Source organism: Rhipicephalus microplus, chromosome 1 (assembly GCF_043290135.1).
Source record: "Rhipicephalus microplus isolate Deutch F79 chromosome 1, USDA_Rmic, whole genome shotgun sequence".
Classification (NCBI taxonomy): Eukaryota; Metazoa; Arthropoda; class Arachnida; order Ixodida; family Ixodidae; genus Rhipicephalus; species Rhipicephalus microplus.
Genome location: NC_134700.1, coordinates 260,985,983 through 261,009,272, shown reverse-complemented (window position 1 = coordinate 261,009,272; position 23,290 = coordinate 260,985,983). Strand labels below are relative to the sequence as shown.

General features: G+C 47.2%; 1 protein-coding gene and 1 long non-coding RNA gene across 9 annotated transcripts in view; both read left to right on the top strand.

Annotated features, from left to right (window-relative positions):
- LOC142814721 (lachesin-like) overlaps positions 1–23,290 on the top strand; it is a 194,705-nt gene that overhangs the window by 158,984 nt on the left and 12,431 nt on the right. For 5 of the 6 annotated variants that reach the window (XR_012895042.1, XR_012895040.1, XR_012895039.1 and 2 more), the window contains exons 6-8: positions 9,502–9,792; positions 20,771–20,884; positions 22,678–22,764. Coding sequence is in view for 1 of the 6 variants with exons in the window: in XM_075893949.1 (XP_075750064.1) it covers positions 9,502–9,792; positions 20,771–20,884; positions 22,678–22,764 (492 nt within the window). In the remaining 5 variants the exon portion in view is untranslated. The remainder of the gene's footprint in view (positions 1–9,501; positions 9,793–20,770; positions 20,885–22,677; positions 22,765–23,290) is intronic. The other variant, XR_012895050.1, reaches the window with a different exon arrangement.
- On the top strand, positions 1,243–4,431 carry LOC142814744 (uncharacterized). Of its 3 annotated transcripts, XR_012895067.1 has the most exons (4): positions 1,243–1,494; positions 2,465–2,543; positions 3,924–3,988; positions 4,137–4,431. It is a non-coding gene; the product is annotated as an uncharacterized LOC142814744 (long non-coding RNA). The 3 variants fall into 3 exon arrangements; XR_012895075.1 differs by lacking the exons at positions 3,924–3,988; positions 4,137–4,431 and adding an exon at positions 2,737–3,555 and having other exon boundaries at positions 1,244–1,494; XR_012895064.1 differs by lacking the exon at positions 3,924–3,988 and having other exon boundaries at positions 1,245–1,494.

Below are 23,290 nucleotides of genomic sequence, written 5' to 3'. Positions count from 1 at the left end.
TCAATAGGATGCGTGGTGCACCATGTCTTAGAAAGATTGCCTCCAGAAAAGAATGTGGCAAGGTCCTCTGCTGATCCTGAAGGAAGCGCAGTTGTTTCGGCGTACCTTGTTAAGTAATCAACTGCTGTGACAATCCAGCGCTTGCCGCTAGCTGATATTGGTAGTGGTCCGTAGAGGTCAATGCGAATGACATCGAAGGGAGCGTCAGGACAAGGGAGAGGTTGTAGAAGACCGGCCGGGGAGGAAGTGGGTCGCTTGCGGCGTTGGCAGAGCGAGCATGACGCAACATATCGCGCTACACTCTAAGCCAAAAATGGCCAAAATGGGAGCAACGGCTGTTTTTACTCCTTCAGACCGACTGTTACTCTCCGAAAAGACCAAGCGGAACAAGATGGCCGACTTGTTCGAGAATGGGGGAGCAACTGTATTCATCTTAAGTTTGTAAGGGAGCAACGAAAGGAGGAACCGCTGTAAATGCTCTCGTCACGCAACGGTTACTCCCCGGCAGGACACCGCACACAAATATGCATGCCGCCCACATTGATATTTATGGGCCAGATTATTGTTTGTTCTGTGTGCCAAACTTCACCAAGCCAAAACAGTGATTTATTTTAGCATCCCTAGATAATAAGATAGCAGCGCTGGCTGAACACAGAAGGCCTGAGAATACAGTACGGCAAATACCTAACACACGCAGCAGCAGAATGGAGAGTTGGCAGGTCAAAGCGGACCGAATGCCGAAACACGTGCCAAACAACGATAAAAAAAGCCTAGACACGCCGTTCGTCCGCGAAGTAAGGGCGTCAAAGTCGTCGATCAAGCACCGAAACACGTGCATAAGGAGCCCCCCCCCCCCCCCCCGCCCAGATATATCGGAGAAAAAAAAAAAGTGGACCCAGACGCGCTTCTCATCAGCCATACACTTAGTAGCACGCTTCACCGTGTAGTTTGAGGGCAGAATGACAAATCTGCGCCATCTGCGCCCGCACGACAAAAGTGGCGCTGGTGTAGCAAACGATGTAAGTTACAAAGTAATTTTTATTCAGTGTTTATGTTGACTAGCGCTAAATAAAAATTACACTCAACTTTTTATATTTATTTATGAGTTTTAGTGTACCTCAGTTTTTTTTATGATTGTATTAGGAGAACACACTGAAATTATTGCGCTGACGCCTGTGCTGCCACTGCTGGACGTTTTTTTTTTTCGGCGCAACTAGGTTCCCGTTCGCACTACTTACTCATTTTCATATGGTCTGTGGTTGGCGAGCACATGGACGGCCGAGCTTGTGAGCTATGTTTTGATCGTGTGTGTGTGCCGCAGATTTGCGTTTCTGCTTATTCGTGATTAAGGTTAGTGTATATTTATCTTTATGGAGCGCGAAGTAGTTGTGGATTTTGCTGCTGGGTGGAACAAACACATCGTAAACACGTCTTCAGCTATCTGCAAGCCTGTTCGCTCGTCGGACAAAGGACCGAGCATGCATCAGCGTGCAGGTGAGTGGCATTTCCAGCAACATTTAATGCTCTTACAATACATTGTTGAGTGGTTGCGCTATTGAAAGAGAAATGATTTGCTCTTATTCACCGTATCCATTGCTAGCCGTATCGGACTAAATTACCTCTATTACCGCCGGCATACCCTCTTGCTTCCCCTGTCACCACTGCAGTGCCAGTGTACTTTTGCAGTTAAAAGTTCATTTCCGCAACACTACCTCGCTTGAAAAAACATTGGGGCGGGGTTGTAGCTGCATTCATACTGGCACTTTTCTACCATTGGCTTTATGTAATGTTAACGGCTGAGTGTTGGGGCCTTGGGCCGCATTTTTTAGAGATGTAAAGTGTATGTAAATCAGTAAGTGAACAAATCATTGTCGCATCACTTCACTGGCATAGCCAGGCGGTTGCGCACAGAATTTTCTTAGGCCGGGCGTAGGGAGCCCAAATTGACGACCATATTCGCTTGCCCGGCCTATTCAGATAAGCGGACCCCCCCCCCCCCTCCCAGCACGCCTAAAAAAAAAAAAATCTGCCAACATCACTGCGTCACTTGCTTCACCTCTGCGCTGAACGTACTATTTTATAAGCGCACCATCAAGCGAGCAGTTTACATATTGACAGAACAATTGGAGGAGGAATGACCCAAATCTTTCAGATTTCTTTAGTGATGTAAAACCTTAGCAAAACTGAATATTGTAAAAGACAATCATAAATGCTGTATGTTCTCGTTAGCGCTGTCATTATTCTGCATCATGAAATCTTTATGCGCTGTGAAAACTTGGCATGCCGTTGAAGTCACATATCGACGTTAATACCAATCGACGAAAATTTCGACAACCTCAATAACGCCGTTTGGGATTTGGCGCATGCACATAATTCGACTGATTCCCACTTGGCTGTTCTTAACCTGACTTCACTGCTACCAAATGAAACAATATTTGATGCATGTCTTTTACTTTTTTTTCAGGGATATGACACAAATTTGGTTATACTGCAGATAAAGATGCTCCCAACGATGCTAAAGTACAGAAAGCAAGTGAATTTTGGTAAGTGCAGACTTCTTGTACTACGTATATGAAAGCATCGCTTTTTAGGGGCAAACTGTGCATGTGTTGGCCAGAGAAGAGTTCATTATGCCACATGGTTACACTGGCACTGACAATTCGACATGGCTCCGCTGGCCCGTGTGTGTGCTCACACTGTTACCGTTAAGATAAAATGTTTATGTTTTCATTGCAGGGATTGCTGTTTGTACTAAAAAGCCAACTGCCAAGATTTGTTCACGCTGGTACTCCTAAAAGTATGCTTTCCCTATTTACATGGATTTTGGCTTGCACAAAGCATAACACTTGGGCCTAGATTCACAAAGCTGTCCATGCGCAGGCCTTCATAACAGCGTTTCTTGACTTGCCTTTACCCTGTTTTCTGCAGATGTTTCGTGGGTTTAAAAGTGCCACAGCATGTTCACCTCCCCCACTCTGAAATATTCGCGTTCAAAGTTCCGCAAGAGTGGGCTTAACTTTCTTGTGCACCTCTTTGCTAGTCCAAGATACTGAAGTGTTATGCTCTTACTAGAGGTGGCAGTGTTTCTAATGTTTGTATTTCCATCACATTGACCAAGTATGCGATTTTGGCTTGACTGGTAGCACATCCTCAACAAATGTCTTTGTGGCACATGTAGAAGGCAGTACAAAATAAATAGGCAGACATTCACACCGGGAGCTAACTTCTAATAATGCTTTTTTTTTTGGAAACCATGGTGTGCTTATTCCAATTTGTCTAACAAGCAGTAACCTGTTTGGCTGTGAACCAACAAGACGTTGAACTAATAAAAGCTTCACATCTTGTTGCTCTCAAATATATATGTATTGGCAAGCTATCTGTGACACTGTCAAACAAAGAATCAGAATATCTGTGCATGCCTTAAGATATATTGCTTCGTTTACATATCTCGTGGCTGTGACTCGTCAACCGAGTGAACAAATGCACCCTAGTTTTCTAAATTTAAAGCATTTTTTGAAGGTAGCACAGTCTACATTTATTTGTCTATAGTTTTGTCCAGCCGTTTGCGTCAGATACAAAGAAATATACTGAAGATTATCATGTAGCCTCTGCAAATGGTTGCTTTCAAGCAGGCTTTGCATGCTTGGCTTGTGCCTACAGGTATTGCACAATTCAAGACGCAGCAGCGTATGATAGAGCAGTAGAATCGAGAGCAACTATGTGCACGAGCTAAATAAGTATTTTACCATGAGCGGACAGTACGTGTTATTTGCCACACACATGACCTCATTTAGAATGCCCATTGGTGACTGGGCTCATAGAAATGTAACTCAGCTCTGTATAGGAAACAAGTTAACTGAACCTAAGGGTATCTTTAACTGCTACAAATATGCCTTGTTGAGGTGCTGCACATCTTCTTCCAGAATATTGCTGTCCGAGACATCATGTGAAGAGCGTCTACCACATCAGCATTTATATGGCTTGCCAAGTAACGTTTGGCCGAACCTTCCTTTTTTTCACATTTCGTTTTGCAGTAGACATCCTAGAATGTAAGCGCTGCTTCAGTGTGTGTGACTCATTGTTATGAATTTATTCTGGCATGTTTAACCTCACACCTCTATTTTTTTTTCTTGCAGCAATGAGATGCTTCACATATGCCTGCGGTGACGTTCTGCTGCGCTAGCCTGATGGAAACACCAGCTGCGAAACTTGAGTTCTTCAGAATTAGAGAAGTTGCCCTTCTCTCACCAATGATGACACAGACTGCCCTATGCTAGAAATTCAAGATTGTTTTTCCACGGATGACGCAGAAAACTTTTGATGTATTATGGTGTTTGTTTAGTGCTGGCTGTGGTGTGGCGAAGTCTACTTTTACGTGTGGTCACACGTCGCCTCATAAAAAGAACAATAAAGCATTTATTTTCCTTTCAATATTGTCCACTTTTTGTGTTAGAAGCACCCAAGCAGTGCTCTTCCAAGGAGCTCTCGCCATGTGTTAAGCGTGTGACAAGCATACTCGAGATAAATACTCATTTCCCCAAGGAGTAACTGGAAGCATGTGCAGTTGGTTTTCAGAGAGTAACTGCAAACACGTGGGAGGAACGGTAAAGAGTAACTGTTGCTCTTAGAAGAGCAACTGGTGGGAGTAAGGGTTGGTCGGCAGGGAGCAACTGGTGGGAGTAACTGTTGGTTCGCAGGGAGGAACTGGAGGGAGTAACTGTTCATCCCCTGAAGGAGGAACTGAAAGGAGAGCAACGGTTCCTCCCTCTGCAGTTACTCCTTTAAGGAGAGTAATGGGAGTGGCAATGCAATTGCTCCCTGAAAGGAGCAACCCCTATACCCCTGTTGCTCCGTTTTGGCTTAGAGTGTACGCAGTTGGAACGCCCAGGCCAGGCAAAACGACTGCGGATGCGTTCATAGGTTTTTTGAAAACCGAGATGACCAGCCTTGGGGTCATCGTGAAACGCCTCGAAAATGTGTGCCCTTAGGGAACGAGGAACAGCAGGAACCCAGCGCTGTCCTTCGGGGTGGAAGACGAAGCGGTAAAGGATTGAGTTTTCAGTCGTCGATAGGCGCAGGCGTCGGCGCTGTCGATAGGCGCGGGCATCGGGAGGACGAGAGGAGCCTTCAAGGCGCTGCATTATAGAGCGACAGTAAGTGTCGCTGCGTTGGTGGGATGCAAACGTCTCGTTGCCGAAGGTAGAAAGAAAGTCGATAGCGGCGAGTGAATGAACTGACGGAGACGCTTTGATGGGTTCACTCACAGTTGGCGACAGGCCAGGAGTGCCTGATGAGGATTGTAAAGGACAGCGGCTAAGGGCATCGGCATTGTTGTGTTTCCTGCCAGATTTGTAGGTAACGTCAAACTCGTATTCTTGGAGACGATGTATCCAGCGACCCAGACGTCCATACAAATTCTTCAACGTCGACAACCATCACAAAGCGTGGTGATCAGTGACGACGGTAAAGTGGCGGCCGTGAAGGTATGGTCGAAACTTCTGGATGGCCCAGACAACGTCGAGACACTCCTGCTCGGTGATGGTGTAGTTTTTCTCTTCTGCTGTGAGGGTGCGACTAGCGTATGCGATCACACGTTCGCCATAACGCTCTGTTCGTTGCAAAAGTACAGCGCCGAGTCCGTGTCCGCTGGAATCAGTATGGAGGAGAGTGGGCGCGGAGTTATCAAAATGACAAAGCACTGGCTCAGACGTGAGGGCACGTTTCAAGGTGTCAAAAGCCATTTGGCATTCGTCGGACCATACGTATGACGCTCCCGAAGAAAGGAGTTGGTGATGTGGTGCAGCAGCCCCGCCGCGGTGGTCTAGTGGCTAAGGTACTCGGCTGCTGACCCGCAGGGCGCGGGTTCGAATCCCGGCTGCGGCGGCTGCATTTCCGATGGAGGCGGAAATGTTGTAGGCCCGTGTACTCAGATTTGGGTGCACGTTAAAGAACCCCAGGTGGTCTAAATTTCCGGAGCCCTCCACTACGGCGTCTCTCATAATCATAGAGTGGTTTTGGGACGTTAAACCCTACATATCGAAGTGGTGCAGCAATGGTGGCGAAGTCTCGTATAAAGCGCCGGAAGTATGACGCAAGGCCAAGAAAGCTACGGAACTCTTTGGCGCGTTGAGGCACCGGGAAGTGAAGAACGGCGGTAATCTTGTCGGGATCAGGCCGGATTCCATCTTTGCTGACGAGATGTCCGAGTACTTCAATTCTTTTGCTAGCAAATTGGCACTTCTTGGTGTTGAGCTGAAGGCCAGCAGCAGCGAGTCACGCCAGAACTTCATCTAGGCGCTGCAAGTGCTGTTCGAATGTTGAAGAAAATATGACGATGTCGTCAAGGTAACATAAGCATGTTTTCCTTAAGGCCCCACAATAGTGTCTATCATTCATTCAAACGTTGCTGGGGCACTGCAGAGGCCGAAAGGCATGACGTTAAATTCGTAAAGTCCGTCGGGTGTGGCAAAGGCAGTTTTTTCCTTGTCATCCTCGTGCATTAGAATTTGCCAATAACCGGAGCACAAATCAAGGCTCGAAAAATATTCCGCTCCTTGTAAGGAATCTAAGGCATCATCAATGCGAGGCAAGGGATATACGTCTTTTCTGGTTACTTTGTTTAATGCACGGTAGTCAACGCAGAATCACACCGAACCATCTTTTTTTCGTACGTGAACGACAGGTGACGACCAAGGGCTTGAGAAGCAGCGGATGATGTTGTGCCTGAGCATATCAGCAACGTGCTTGTCGATTATCTCGCGTTCGCTGGAAGAAACACGGTATGGTTGACGACAGACAATAGAAATTCCATCGGTGTGTATGCGATGAGCCACCGCAGAAGTCTGGCTTAGAGCAGTGGAATGTACGTCGAAAGAAAATTTATGTTTAGAAAACAACGCCAGTAGTTCGTCTGCTTTCTGGGGAGTGAGATCCGTGCTGATGGTATTGACGAGAGCCGTAGTAGGTGGAGCATCTGTTGGTATCGAACGTGATTCCACCAGACTGGTATCCGAAGCCACTACAGAGATAGGTTGTGTGTCCACGCTGGAAACTACAACAGTGCCTTTGGTCAGCAGAATTGGCTCATAGGTGATATTCAGTACTGCGATAAATGCGGTGCCGTTGGAGAAGCGGACAAGACTCGATGAAAGTGCAATCCCTCTGGATAGACAACGGGCTGATGGACTGACTTGGACTTTGCCATGGTCAATGGAGTCTGATATAACCGTGATAACGTGGCCCCGCCGCGGTGGTCTATTGGCTAAGGTACTCGGCTGCTGACCCGCAGGGCGCGGGTTCGAATCCCGGCTGCGGCGGCTGCATTTCCGATGGAGGCGGAAATGTTGTAGGCCCGTGTGCTCAGATTTGGGTGCACGTTAAAGAACCCCAGGTGGTCAAAATTTCCGGAGCTCTCTACTACGGCGTCTCTCATAATCATATCGTGGTTTTGGAACGTTAAACCCCACAAATCATCAACCGTGATAACGTGCTCTTGGTTAGGTGGCACAAGGAAGTCATTGGCTGTTCGTAGCCGGTCACGTGATGATTTCGGGGAGATATCATCCGTCTTTCGCATATTTATGAGTCGTTGTCGACAAAAAATAGAAGCAGCAGCATCAGAAAGAAAGTACCTTCCTAACATAAGCATAAAAGCTTAAGAAGCCAGCACGGCAAACTGAATATGATGCCGGATACCATCAATGAAAACTCCAACAGTGCACTGTGCTGATGGCCGTATCTGCGAGTCATTTGCGCTACGTAAGAGAGTGCCAGTATAAGGTGTGGTAACCTTACGTAGACTGGAACACAAAGATTCGCATGAATAACAGAAATAGCAGCCCCCGTGTCCACCAATGCCTGAACTGGTACCCCTTCCGCATATACTAATAACAAGTGCGCTGGCCCTCTGGAGGTCTTGGTGTTGGTTCAAGCGGTGCAGCTTTCCCTCCAAAGACTGCACCAGCTAGTTTTCCGAGTGGTAGTCATAAGTAGGTGCAGCTGGTCTCAGAGGATATGTTGAGCGTCGCAGAGGTGAACGGGGAGCGGTGGCGTCCGGGATGGTAGGGCGAAGTGTGGAGAGTGGAGAAGTCGGAGAAAAGGAACGTGTCGTAGGGCGTCTCTGGCACTGGTTCGGGGATGGCTCCGAATCCCTTTCGTAAATGTCGTAGCCACGGCGTTCGTCCCGCTGCCGCTTGCGGCCAAATTGTGAAAAATGGCCCCGAATTCCACAATAATAACATATTGGGCGAGGCGAGCGCCAGGGGGCGTCGTGTGCTGGAGCTGTCAAAGGCGCTGGTACTCGCGCTGGGACAGGCAAGTGTTGTGCAAATGCTGCTACGTTGGGCTTCGCAGGAACAGGATGCGCGTGCTGAACCAAGGCAGGTGGCATGGCAGCGACTTGCGCATACGTCATGGGTGGCGTTGGTGGCACCGTAGTGTTCGATAGGAGAGCGCCAGCCATGAATGAGAGCTCTTTTTGATGATGTCGCGCAGATTAGCAGATTGTGAGTGAGGCCGAGGGGCGGATGCACATGACAACCCTTGCGCTTGAAGTTCCTCGCGAATCAGAGTGCGAATCAGCGCACGCAAATTCGCATCCGAGGAAGGCCGGCTGTCACTGGCGTCTGGGTAGTCTGGGTGCAATCGAATGGCTTGGAGTTCATCAAGATGCTAACACGCGGTGATGACGTCCTCAACGGTGGTGGGGTTTTTAACAGCCAGGGCATTAAACGCGACATGGCATATCTCTTTGATGATGTGGCAAACACGATCAGCTTCTGTCATCGCCTAGTTCACGTGGTGGCAAAGGGCACGAACGTCTTCAATGTACGAAGTGTACGTCTCCCCGGGATGCTGGGCACGCCCATCGAGCTTTCGTTTCGACACTTCGGAATGGATGTTCGGTTTTTCAAAAATCCTACGGACTTGTTGAGCAAAAGTAGGCCAATCCGGGAAGCTGCTCTTGTGGTTCAAAAAACCACGTTTTCGCGACATCGGACAGATAGAAGGTGACGTGACGAAGTATTTGAGGTTCATCCCATTGGTTATAAACACTGGTCATGTCGTATTCTTTCAGCCATACTTCGACGTCGTCACGTGGAAGACCAGAGAAGATGGGTGGGTCGCGCTGCCGTGCGTCGACGATCCACGCAGGAATGGTTTGTTAGACAGGGTTGCTGGATTTTCCGGGCAGTGGTTCTTGAGCCATGACAGCGGATGGGGGAAACAAGCGGTGACCCGAACGAAGCTCCAGGGGAACGTGATGTCGGAGAGGACTTGGGGATCGAAGCAGCTTCCACCCCTCTATGTTCTTTTATGCAAGCTCCTTCTTTCTGTGTCACGACAGGGTAGCTATAATTGCGGGAATGCTTTGCCGTCTTGTAACGATAATAAACAAGAAGTATGGGTAACTGACATGTCTAGTTTTCTGTTTATGTTCATCATTTTTTTCAGAACTAATACGACGTATAATAAACGTGCATGTTTTTTTTTTTTTTGCAGTCGCACCCATGATATGGATACCTAACCAGTTGGTCGGCGCGAGCATCGACACCGACGTGACACTGGACTGCAATCTGGAGTCGCACCCTAAGTCGGTGACCTACTGGACGCGCAACACGGACACAATCATCCACCAGAATTCCAAGTACTCGATCGTAACGGTGCAACACGCCATGTACAAGGTCCAGATGCAGCTCGTGATCCGCAGGCTCAAACCCGAAGACTTAGGCGAGTACCACTGCGTCGCCAAGAACTCGCTGGGCGAGACGGAGGGAACGATCAAGCTTTACGGTGAGACGAAAACCGCGCTGTCGTAATTCTTGTAGGAAAACGCTGCCACGCACTAATTATGCTCTAAATATTGTTACGAGACAATGCCCCACTTAAACAGTGAGATAGGCGCTGAGGAAGACGAGGTGATTTTGTGTGTGCGCGCGCTCTCTCTTGTTCGCCATCTTGGCTTGCGCGTTGGCGCTGTGTAAATATATTTTAAAACGCCTAGTTTCCCTTGTGCCTTCACGCAACATTTTGGTGGAAGGTGCTGGGTTACAACGCACGACGGAGTTACGCAGCGGACGCCTAGTCTCTGCTCCCAACATGTCCACCGGCAGCGACGCTTCCTCAACTGCTACGCCCAATGCATCAATGGCGCCGACCTCTCCTGTTTATCTCGTGGCCGCTCCACCCCGCGATCCCGGCAACTTTTCGGGAACGGACGGCGAGGACGTGGATGAGTGGCTTAAACTCTACGAACTCTTCAGCACAAATCACAGGTGGGACCCAACCTTAATGCTGGCAAACATCATCTTTTACTTACAAGGAACGGCCAAGGCGTGGTTTAATAACAATGTGGACGGTATCACAAGCTGGGACGTATGCAAGACCAAATTACGCGAGTTGTTTGGTCAATCTGCCGGCTGCAAGCAGGCCGCTAGGAAAGAACTTGGCACACGTGTTCAGACGTCCACGGAGTCCTACCTGGCGTATATTCAAGATGTGCTGACCCTTTGCCGTAAAGTTGACCGAACCATGGCTGAAGCCGACAAGGTAGCGCACGTGCTCAAGGGCATCGCAGACGATGCATTTAACCTCATTGTGTGCAAAGGCTGTTCCACCGTGCAAGATGTTATCTTGGAGTGCCAACAGTTTCAAGAGGCTAAAAGCCGTCGCATTGCTTACCACTTTACGCGCCTTCCCAACACTGCTGCGACGTCAACATGTGCGGATCTCTGTGTACCGACCCTGCCCAATTCACACTCCAGTGACATCACGAGAATTGTACGCCGTGAAATCGAAGCCATCTCACCCGCCCCCTTGAGAGCACTGGCACCGAGTGATCCTCAGCCGACCATATCGCTAATACAGACCGTTGTTCGCCAGGAACTAGCCAACGCGGGTGTTCACACAGTCTGTTCTGTGCACCGTCCCGGCGCTGTCAGTTCGTCTACCCCGAGCCACCCACAGCAGTATCGCCGCCCTGCTCCACGTAATCGTGACCCAAATGCGTGGAGAACGCCTGATGACAGGCCGATTTGCTTCCGATGTGAACGAGTGGGACACATTTCCCGTCATTGCCGAAGCACGTGGACCTCACCGTATCGGGCAAACCCAAACTTCTCCAACCCCCATTCACCGGCCCACCTCTATGACCAGGAACCACCACGGCGTGATGGCTCAGCTAATTACGACCCGACCACTACGACCACTGCCCAGTACAGTCGCTCACCTTCACCTCGACGTAGATTTTCCCGATCTCCACCACCACCTCGTTCCCCGTCCCCGTCCTCTGCCCGGCGGTTTTCTTCGGAAAACTAACGGCTGCAGCTCCTGGAGGTGACGCTGCTGATACGACTTGCTCTCCAATTCCTCTGTTGACGCTCCCGACCAATCAGAACTTGATCGACGTTGAAGTGGACGGTTTATCTGTTAAAGCCTTAGTAGACACTGGCGCCCATATTTCTGTGATGAGCCTGCACATTCGAGACCGCTTAAAGAAAGTACTTACTCCAGCCCCTTCACGCAGCGTTCGCGTTGCTGATGGTAGTACGGCTGCTGTTATTGGCGTCTGTACTGCACGCGTTACTATTGCCGGCCGTCAAACTTCAGTTCTCTTCACTGTTCTTTCTCATTGCACCAATGACGTGATCCTCGGCCTTGACTTTTTGTCCACTCATTCCGCTCTCATCGACTGTTCAGCCGGTACTGTGCAACTTGACCTACCGTGTCCGATTGATCCGCCCAGTCGACCGCAAGCCCGTATGTGCTCTGCTGAACATGTCCGTTTGTTACCGCAAACTGTGACCTGCATCACCGTTACGCCCTCGCCACCTGTATCCGATGGTGACTATGTGCTCGCGCCCATCACATCCCTTCTCTTGACCCACAGTGTTACCTTACCACACACTGTTATTCAGTTACGTGCAAACCGCGCCTGCATTCCTGTGCTCAACTTTGCTCTGTGTCCGCAAGTGCTTCCGCGCGGAATCGCCCTCGCCATGCTGACTCCTTCTGAAGAATGCGTCATATCAGCTCTGTCTTCGAACGAGGCTCGACACTCCAACTTCACACATGCTCGATCTTCGCAAGGAAGCCCGTCTCCTGATGTTAAAAAAATGATCGCGTCAGACCTTTTGCCGCATCAAGCTGACGAACTCCTTCGCGTTCTTGAGTCATACTGGGACGTATTTGACTTTTGTGATCGTCCACTAGGTCAAACCAGTGCGGTAAAGCACCGCATTGACACCGGCGATGCCTCCCCTGTCCATCGACGGCCATACCGCGTATCTTCGACCGAGCGTCACATAATTCAAGCAGAAGTCGACAACATGCTCGCCAAAGACATAATTGAACCATCATGTAGTCCATGGGCTTCCCCTGTTGTTCTTGTCAAAAAGAAGGACAACACTTGGCGATTCTGTGTTGACTACCGACATCTGAACAAGATCACTAAAAAAGACGTCTACCCGCTACCGCGCATAGACGACGCCCTAGATTGTCTTCACGGCGCTAAGTATTTTTCTTCTATTGATCTAAGAGCAGGTTACTGGCAAATTGCTGTCGATGACATGGACCGCGAGAAGACCGCTTTTGTCACCCCCGATGGTCTTTACCAATTTAAGGTCATGCCCTTCGGATTATGCAACGCTCCAGCCACCTTCGAGCGGATGATGGACTCTCTTTTGCGTGGGTTCAAATGGTCAATTTGTCTATGCTACCTTGACGACGTTATCGTCTTTTCCCCGACCTTTGAAACCCACCTCGACCGCGTTTCCTCAATACTGGCCGTATTTCGCAATGCCGGTCTCCAACTGAACTCGTCAAAGTGTCACTTCGGACGCCAGCAACTAACAATGTTGGGCCACCTTGTCGACTCCTCTGGTGTACGTCCTGATCCCGATAAAGTGCGAGCCGTGCGTAACTTCCCTGTTCCGACCTGCACTAAAGAAGTACGCAGCTTTCTCGGTCTGTGCTCGTACTTTCGACGTTTTGTGAACAACTTTGCGGAAGTCGCCCGTCCTCTCACAGACTTATTGAGAAAAGATGTCTCATTCACATGGGGCGCTGCGCAGGCTACGGCGTTCTCTACACTTATTGAATCGCTAACAAAACCACCTGTTCTGGCCCATTTCGACGTTTCTGCCCCTACAGAAGTACACACAGATGCCAGCGGTTACGGAATCGGTGCTGTTTTGGTTCAGCATCAAAGCGGCTGCGCCCGCGTTATCGCCTATGCCAGCCGTCTCCTCTCGCAGGCGGAAAGGAACTACTCCATCACCGAAAGGGAATGCCTTGCTCTCGTTTGGGCAGTAGCAAAATTTCGGCCTTATTTACATGGTCGACATTTCACTGTCATAACCGATCACCACGCACTTTGCTGGCTCTCGTCCTTGAAGGACCCCACTGGGCGCCTTGGTCGATGGGCACTACGGCTTCAAGAGTATAACTACTCGGTGTCCTACAAATCTGGCCGTTTACACCATGACGCTGACTGCTTATCTCGGAATCCAGTGGACCCACCTGAAGCGTTCGATGAATCGCCATGTGTGCTGTCTCTCTCCGCTTTAAGCAACATCCGTGAGGAACAGCGCCGAGATCCTACCTTGCGTAACATCATCGAGAAGCTTCATTCTGCGGCACCCGATCCTTCTACTCGATTGTTCGTGCTTAAGGATGACACATTGTACCGTTGCAACGTCCGCCCTGATGGACACGAACTGCTCCTTGTAGTACCTTCCCACTTACGTGCGAGCGTGATCGGCCAGCTTCATGACGCTCCCACTGCCGGTCACCTCGGACTGTCTCGGACGTATGACCGCGTACAGCGTCGATTTTACTGGCCCAGTCTTTATCGCTCGGTCCGCAGCTACGTCGCCTCATGCGATCAGTGTCAACGCCGCAAAAAACCTTCTATGAGTCCTGCCGGGTTCCTTCAACCACTTGACGTTCCCTTTGATCCCTTCTTCCGACTTGGTCTTGACCTCCTAGGCCCTTTCCCTGCATCCACTTTGGGGAATAAGTGGATAGCTGTCGCGACGGATCATACAACCCGGTACGCTATCACGCGGGCTTTGCCAACCAGCTGCGCCACAGACGTTGCCGATTTTCTCCTGCACGACGTCATACTTCACCATGGCGCCCCACGCCAACTCCTAACAGATCGTGGGCGCTATTTCCTTTCCCGAGTTATCGACGACCTGCTTCGCTCCTGCGAGACGAAACATAAATTTACGACAGCTTACCACCCGCAAACTAACGGACTCACTGAACGATTCAACCGGACTTTAACTGATATGCTCGCTATGTACGTATCGTCCGACCACCAGGACTGGGACGTTGCATTGCCCTTCGTTACGTTTGCCTATAATTCTTCACGCCATGATGCAGCTGGTTTTTCACCTTTCTATCTGGTGTTTGGCCGTCATCCAACTTTACCTTTCGACACCATCTTTCCGACAGCCGTCGACTTCACGACTGAATACACCCGTGATGCTATCACCAGGGCTCGCAAAGCACGAGAAGTTGCTCGTCAGCGCCTTTTAGCATCGCAAGATCACCAGCGGCATCGTTACGACTCACATCACCGCCAAATTTCCTTTACACCAGGTTCTCTTGTGCTATTGTGGACTCCGACTAGACGCGTCGGACTTTCTGAAAAACTGCTTTCCCGGTACTCGGGACCCTACCGCGTATTGCGCCAGGTGACAGATGTGACATACGAGATAGCCCCGCTCGAGTCTTCCTCCGCCTCCGCTTCGCTGTCTACAGACATTGTCCACGTATCCCGCCTTAAGCTTTACCACTCGGCAACACAATAGAAAGCACCGAGACGGTGCTTCAGCACCCGGGGGTTATGTTACGAGACAATGCCCCACTTAAACAGTGAGATAGGCGCTGAGGAAGACGAGGTGATTTTGTGTGTGCGCGCGCTCTCTCTTGTTCGCCATCTTGGCTTGCGCGTTGGCGCTGTGTAAATATATTTTAAAACGCCTAGTTTCCCTTGTGCCTTCACGCAACAATATACTCTAAGGCCCTTCGCGAGCGGTAATAGATAGATATATTCCAACGTTGATGATTTGCTTCTTCTTGGATCAGTGGCTAACACCTCGCACTCACAAGCAAGTGATCGGACGTTTGATTTCGCGCGCTGGAGTCTTTTTCTGGAGTATGTTATTTTTCTTGCGTTTTCATACATATATGCACGTGTACATATACGGCGAATGACGATGACGTTGACACCGACGTTGGCGGCGAAATGCAGCCGAAAGTGTCTATATAATTGCTATCGCATAAAAAATGGGTCCTCAGCGTGACCGAGAGAAAACAGAGATAGAGGTAGGTTTATCAGGTTATCCGGGTTGATACGCTTTGTCGGGTAAGTTAAAAACAGTGGTATAGGTTGCGAGTGAACTCAGGACAGGGCACACAGGTGTGATATAAAGAGGGGCTGTAAGAACGGTAGCTATAAACTGTAGCTTAATAAAACTTGTTGTTGGGCTAGTTGGTTATACATCATAACTTAGAAATTTTGGCGCAACCTCGACTCACGCAGACACTCACACAAGCACACACACTTACACCAGGGCAACATACACCAGAGCGCTGCGTGTCGTGTGTGTTGCTCTGGTGTAAGTGTGTGTGCTTGTGTGAGTGTCTGCGTGAGTCGAGGTTGCGCCAAAATTTCTAAGTTATGATAAACTGTAATCACGGATTAGCACACACCTCTCTCATAGCCTTGTTGAGGTCACAATTTCTCAAGAGCTCCTAAACCCCCACTTGGTGTTATCGAAGAAATGATATTTAAAAGAATAGTTTGAAACGCTTGCTTTAGTGTACAGTTTTTTTTTACAGCCTATAGCCAGTAGCAAGTGCCAGAAATTTAAGGATTTGAAAACAGTAGCCGTAGCTTTAGAAAATTTACGCAGTGCTTTAAAAAAAAAAAACAAGCTCACCGTGAATAGAATTTCACCCCTGATATGTTGGGCGGAATGAATTGATTTCAACGAGGAGCTTTTGTATGACGTCGACAGCAGTCGAGTAGCACTGTCATCACAAGGTGATGGAGGGAGCTCTTTTTTTTTTCCGGTTCTCAATTGCCAGGTTGAAGTGGTAATAAGGTGCTAAGAACGTTCCTTTGTTTCTCGGCCACCGGTACGGGGTCCGCTCAGAGAGCAGCTCATGCCGAGCGAGGACCGGCACGGTGCCAGGAATAAAGGCCTGCCTATGAACACGAAATGAGAAGCGAAGGAAGAGGCAGGGTGGCCCATTCCGACAGCATAATCGAACGCGTTCATCACGTCCTTCCTAAAAGCGCATTTTTCTTAGGTCTGGCGAGGCCCTGAACCACGGCAGTATTCACGTTAGCTCTCAATTTTCCGTGCTTAAAAGCAGAAGCGAAGTGTTTTTTTTAAGCTCCCACTGCACTCCTCTCTTTTGTTAGCGTTCATTTCAAGTTCTAACAAAGCTTTTTATGACTACTCGATTATTGGCACTGTGGGTGTACCCATATATGTAAGCCAGTACACACTCACGCGCGAGTGTCTGCGTGTGTTTAAGTTCGTTCGCGCGAAGGCTGGCGTGTGTATGTGCAAGTGGTGCATACATAATGGTTTATGACAATCTTACCTTTCATGTCCATGTGTGCATGCGCGAGTGAGCCTGTATTGTGGGTTGTGCTGCGCATGTTACCGTAGCCTCATGCACGTGCGTTCGATAACTTTTCAGCTCTTTCGTAAAGGTCTAGTGCGTAGCAGGAAAACACCCCAATGAAAATGACATCTGTGCTTAAAGAACGGGAACTGTCAGGAAAATAAGTACAAATGAGCCATGCTGTACTGTACTTGGGGTTTTTCATACCAAATGAGAGGGGGAGAGAAAACGAATCATCTGCGAATTACGAATAAAAAGCGTTTTGTATTACCCACTTTTTATTTTCATCTGTTCCTGTTCCCAAAAAAACAAAAAAAAATCAAAGGAGGCGTTTGTATTTTACGTCTCGCTCAATACGTGCTTTTTTTTTTTGCCTCTCCGGCCATTTTCGAGACTACCCTCTTCACCGTCCACTCCTTAGTACTCTCCGTGCCTATTCATAACACGCAGCCTCAGAGGGTCGTTCCCTACAGCACACTGTTTGGGGAGCAGATGGGAGGAGGGAGAGGGGAGGGGAAAGGGTAGGGGGTGACTTGCCATCGCGAAAGAAGGATTTGTGGAGAGGAATTTCGTGCTTTTCCCGTAATTAAAACGTTAAATTCCCTTCTTCGCCCGCGCCTCGACTGCCCGCAAAGCCGAAAACCTGCGATTTGTATGTCTTTTTACGCACGCGCTGCTTTACACTAGCGTCGTAAGTGCGTGTGTGGGGGACATTTTTTTATTAATTTATTGCTTTGTACTTCGAGGAAATGAATTGCCTTCGTTCCTGGATCCCTTCTAACCGCAGGACCTTATATCTTGCTCCACCCGGACTTAACGCATGGCTATTCACGAGGGTTTCGCTCGTCGTTGAATATTTTTTTTTTCGGGAACCCCGGGATGGCTTCTCTGTACGGAGAAGGTTTTCTTTTTTTTTCAATTTGTTGGCGAGCTTTGTCTGGCAAAAGAATTGGAATAGTACATCTCCAGCTTACCTAATGTTTCTCGCGATATTGTCGATGTGAGATCAGGGGATAAATACACTTTTCTCAATTATTTTTTAGTCTTTGCGTCGAATAGGCATGTGATAATGATTATATGGTTGCGCGTTTATATTGTGTCGCAGAATTTATAATTGTAACATTTAAGGTATGTCACCTCAGATTAAAACATTCAAAGCTATGTTCACTAAAATTGACATTTTACTGACCCATTGTAGGTGTAATGCCTTTTGAACCCTTAGTTAGTAAATTTAAAAATAAAGAGATACAGGGAGTTTATTATCGGCGTATAAGCATGCTGACATGCTACAATGTACTACTAAAATGCAGTTAGTCGGTGTAAGCTTTTGAATGTATAAATTTCGTATTTAGAAGACAGGGAGCATAACCTTTGTTTTTCTTTGTGTCTGTGATGACACGGAAAGTGTACGCGAAGTACAGTTACCGAAGGTTCTTTTTGTTATATTACGTTACAACATGCTTAACTGTGCATGCCATCGGCTGGATTAAAACCGTGTGAAATCGCACTACGAAAGTACGCATGATGAATCCTAAGCAACTAGCTAAATGCCTTCTAAGTACAGTTTATCTTCATATTCCATTGATGTTTATAGTAATATTTAAAAAAAACAGTGCACAACAAAACTGTAGTCTGCAGTCCTAACACCAGAAAATTGCAGCGAATCGGAAAACAAGGTCACAATTTTGTTGAGTTGTATAGCTTGGTAAATTTTGTTCGCTAAACAATACTTTGAAAACAACAGGCCGTTCATTGGTTTATGGGTTTTATCGTCACAAAGTGACTCGGGGTATGAGAGACGCTGATGTGAGTGACTTCAAATAGCTGACCACCGGGGGTTCTGTATCGCGCCCTGAAATTGCACAGTACTCGACCATTGCGGACGATTTCAGGCACGTGCCAATCGGGTCAGTAGTCAATTACACTAACCTCTGTGCCTCGGCGTCGAGCTAAATGTGCGTTGTAGAAATCTAGCAGTGGCAGAGCAGAAAAAGAAAAAGTACGAAATACAGAAATATTGTTGCCGCTGTTTCCAATATTCTTTTTGCGATCCTCAGGTAGTGCACATAGGTACACACATCATAAAGAGGTTTTAGTATGTACATATACGCGTATACAACTGTTTCCAGCATAGATACTACTGCGCATATGGGACCACAGTGTAATCGAGAAAGAAAACGAGGACAACACGCTCCCAACCCTTTCATCGCTACTGTGTTAGCCAACTAACGGTTCCAGTTTCGCAACCGACTCGTGCTTTGAGGCCACATTGTCTCGTCACTGGTGTCCTTACGTAAGCCAAGCCACCATACGCAACGCCATTCTTTCGCAGCATTTTGCCAGGAAAATCCAACCAATCCGTCTCACTGAAGGAGAACTATCTACATGGGAGACCGGTTGTTACTCGTCTGGGCAAACATTTCCGGCAAAGTCGAAGTGGATAGTTGGTGTTCTGGTTTTTTTTTTATGTCTTACCGCAACTAGACCAGAACTAAACAGTTTGACTAGCCACTGCAGTTAGCCACAAATGTTATATGCAACATATCAGGCAATGTCTTGGCAGTGAATACGAAAAAGTTCTGTGAACTTTGTTATTTTGCTATGAATATTTCCGACTGCAGAAGACGGTGATTCGTAGTCAGTGCTGTGATGACCTTATGACATATGCCTCTCCCCCGCATTTTTGCTTAGCTCTTCCAATAGTTACATTTCTTAGAAAGGTACTAACTGCACTTATCTATTAAGGATTGATTTATCTGTTTGGTTTAACGTCCCAAAACACTCATATGATTATGAGAGACGCCGTAGTGGAGGGCTCCGGAAATTTCAACCACGTGGGGTTCCTTAACGTGCACCCAAACTGAGCACACGTGCCTACAACATTTCCGCCTCCATAGGAAATGCAGCCGCCGCAGCCGGGATTCGAGCCCGCGACCTGCGGGTCAGCAGCCGAGTAGCTTAGTGACTAGACCACCGCTGCGGGGCTTTATATTAAGCAAAGTGTACAGGATAAGTAAAATCAAAGCCACTCTTTTTTTGGTTATCACCTGCGTACTGATATTACTTTCTTAATGAATCCTTAAAAACGCGCCCAAGCTTCAGTTTCTTCAAAATATTTATGCCCCAGTCACGCTGACAAGCTTTGTGTCATTATCAGCTAGTGCACTCAACACCCCACAGCCCTATGGAAGCGGCCTGCTACACGAGACAGGGAAGTGTACTTTAAACAATGATGGTAATAACGATGAGTATTTAGTAGCGGAGCAGATATTTTTTGCTTGAGAAAACCTTCCTTTTGTAGTATTGTGTCACAGTTATAAGCAGTCCTTATTATAAACATTATGCACAAATGCAGTGGCTTCAGTTATTGCACGGCATGCGCTGTGCATGCCTGTGGTGGTCGCGTATGTAATCTGCCTGAGAGCGAGCCTAACATAGTGGCTTTCTTGTTGTATAGCATGTTTCAATGCATAACAACATTTCCAATAACGAAAAGGACACTTTGAAAACGTGGTGGACTCCACTTCAGATAATGACTATTTATTCTCGAGTCACTGATACCCAGGCTAATACCTGTGTCACACGTTGTACTGCTGATCGCGATTAAGCCTCGTTGGGATCGAATTTCTCAACTGTGATTGGCTGTGGCTTTGGCAGCTCGCGTAAAGGAGCCAATCAAGATCACGAAATTTGAACCGGATCATACTCGACCCCGACCAAAAGTAGCAGTGTGACACCGGTATTAGACACTCCATCGTGGTGAAGTGAGTGTGGCGAGCGCAATCAGTGGCAAGTGTGCTTTGTAGCGAGCGCCACTAAACGTTCCCGTGTAACAGCGTATGAATAACACTAGTGGTAAAGTGGCCCCTCAAAGTGCACTTCAATTGACCCGTGTAGCAGGATTAGCACACTTTCTTTAAGTAACGTTAACTCTCTGCTTCAGTAGGATCTGGTGTGCATAGCAGTATTGCCGTTTGTGGATTACATAATAAATAAGTCAATCAGCTATCCGTAATTGTAAAGAGTTTTACGACCTGGGATATTCAGCGGTAGGGAAGAGTGGGTTCATTGGCCGAGCGGCCTTTCTTGACAGGAAGCCCTTGCTTTTCTTTGAATGGTGCAGAGATTCCAGCCAGCTCGTCATCCACGTCACATTCGCCCGAGGCATTTCGAGCGAAATCGGAAAAATTGCGCAACGGCCAATTGCGAAACTCCCTGACAAGGCCCAGCGATCGGGGTGAGTGTCTCCGAACACTCTCATTAGTGCAGAGCCATTAAGGCCAGTTGCGAACTTCTTTCACAGTTGGAAGTGCAAACTAAACGCGCTCTGGGTTTGCTTTGTACAGCTTTTAAAATTAGGAGCGCCGCAGTTCAAATATCGACTTGGGCGTATGCATTCGTATAAAGCAGCTAGATTTGTAAAATTTCTTATTTTTAACATTATTTGAAGCGCTTTTAAAATCGATCAATCAATCAGTGAATGCACTTTTTAAATCAATTCATGGCGCACACTGCTAAGCCTGCGTCCTAATAATTTCGTTTAGAGTATAGCACTGCGTTTAGCCAGCGCAAATGATCATACATTTAGTAAACAATGCTGACATCAAAAGGATTCATAAAATGTGCAAGAACCAGCACGCATTCGGAATTAAAGTTGTCTTTTCATGCACCCAGTAAGTAGATAACGCCAGTTCAATAGAAGACGCACACTGTTTAAAACTAGAGCAACAGTTTTTTTAAGCTATCAAAGTAAACAAAATTGCTTAGAAACTGCTATCCTTCCAAAGTTATAAGCTGGTAAGTCTTACGAGAATGCATTGCTGGACGAGTTAGTGCATTTTCTGAAAAGAAGTATCGCACTTATATCAGCAGTCTAAAAGATATACATGGCCTCGGAAGTACACTTTGGAAACTGAATGATTAAGTCCTGCTCACGGCTGGTTATTTTTTCATCCACTTAATGGCCTCGTGAGTGCCGACATATTTCTGGTGAAGGAGAAACCGTAAGATGCAAGATAACTTCCCGCATACTTTACTTGGCTTAATTGTCTGTTGGTAATCGTTGAAGGTGATGAAAATGCACGCAACGAGCTAACCTATACTGCCCTTTGAGTTTTTGTTGTTGTTATTGCTTTTGCCAAACTCTTGGGCAATCCTGACTGTAGTGTTACTGGGTATCATGACGAGGTGTTCTATGTCAACTGTGTGATAAAAAGTTTGTATCCACGCATGTCTTCTTTATTTAAATATGCAGGTTGTTACAAGTCCTTATAAAGAATGTCATTTTATGAGTATTATCAACACTTCTGATTATTGATAGTTCTATAATATTTCCTAGAATGATCGTACAGCGACGAACATATTGTTATTCTACCACTCTACGACATGGCTGCGATATATTTGTATCTAATGCCACTTGTTGCCGTTACTCGGCAGAATATCAATAAATAAAGCTGGGGTAAATTGGCAAGATGATCAAAAACTGAAACGGGATCTTGCATTTTTGTTTACTTTACTCACCCCATGATTCGTGTTATAGAGCAAATCTTTTAAATGACGAATGATGTTTTTTACAATCTGGAAATAGGCGTAGAATGACGTTTTTGTTTGAAAGAGTTTACGCACTAAAGAACTAAGCAGTATCTTCAATTGAAGCTTTTTAAACGCTCCTTGAGGAAGTACGTGGGAATGCGACTTTGCCGATGTATTTTTTCTTATCTTTTTAGCTTTTACGATACAGAGGACTTGAAGCCTTTCGTTATCGAATATTGCACTATATCAAATATTGCACAAGTGCATATAAAACATTTTTTCTATATGCACTCTTTTATGTTGAACTGAAGAGGCGTCCGCTTTTTGCTTCAACTTTTTAACCATTTGTGAATAGTTAACTGTGAATATTAGAAGACAGATGCTAAGCAATAATTTGCAGAAGCTTCACCTGTACGCATTCGAGAAATAATTTAGAAGAATTCTGCTAGGATGACAAGCACAAGAAAACGTTATGTGCGCTTCTCATCTTTCATGCAGCTGTGGTGACGACAAAACCCCAGGATCTGTCTGAGGCTTCAAGAGACCAAAGGCCGTCTTACACACCCGCTGTTGTGAAAATTGGAGGTAAGTTGCATTCGCTTGGTGCCATGCACTCTTTTGGGAACTCGCAGCGGGAAAATAAAAACCAAGTAATAGCAAAGCGAGAGGCACACCGAACACTCACTCGTGGTGGACTGTTTATCATCATTGACCAAATATATGACGGAAAGTCGACCAATTATTTAAACTAAGTGCGTCGGCAAATTATGTTGTTTCACAAATGCGTGTGCATTTGCTATGTGTATGTGGTTAACAGCAATAGACCTGTTGTAAGCCAGCATTCTTGGTGAGTTGGCCTCGCATCGCTTTGCGTACTCGCGCACTCGTAGTAAAACATACATCTAACCAACTTCCTCGATTTGTACGAATGCACAATTTTTCCACGTTCTCGCTGCGCCTTTCATAGATGTGCCCTTAGCGCTTCGGAGAAAGCAGGCATGCCCTTTTATATAGCAATATGAATATGTCGTGATAGGTTATTGAACATCAAGTGCTAATGAACAACTTGTGGGCGCTAATACCAATTTATTTCTCCGCTCTTACGTCGATA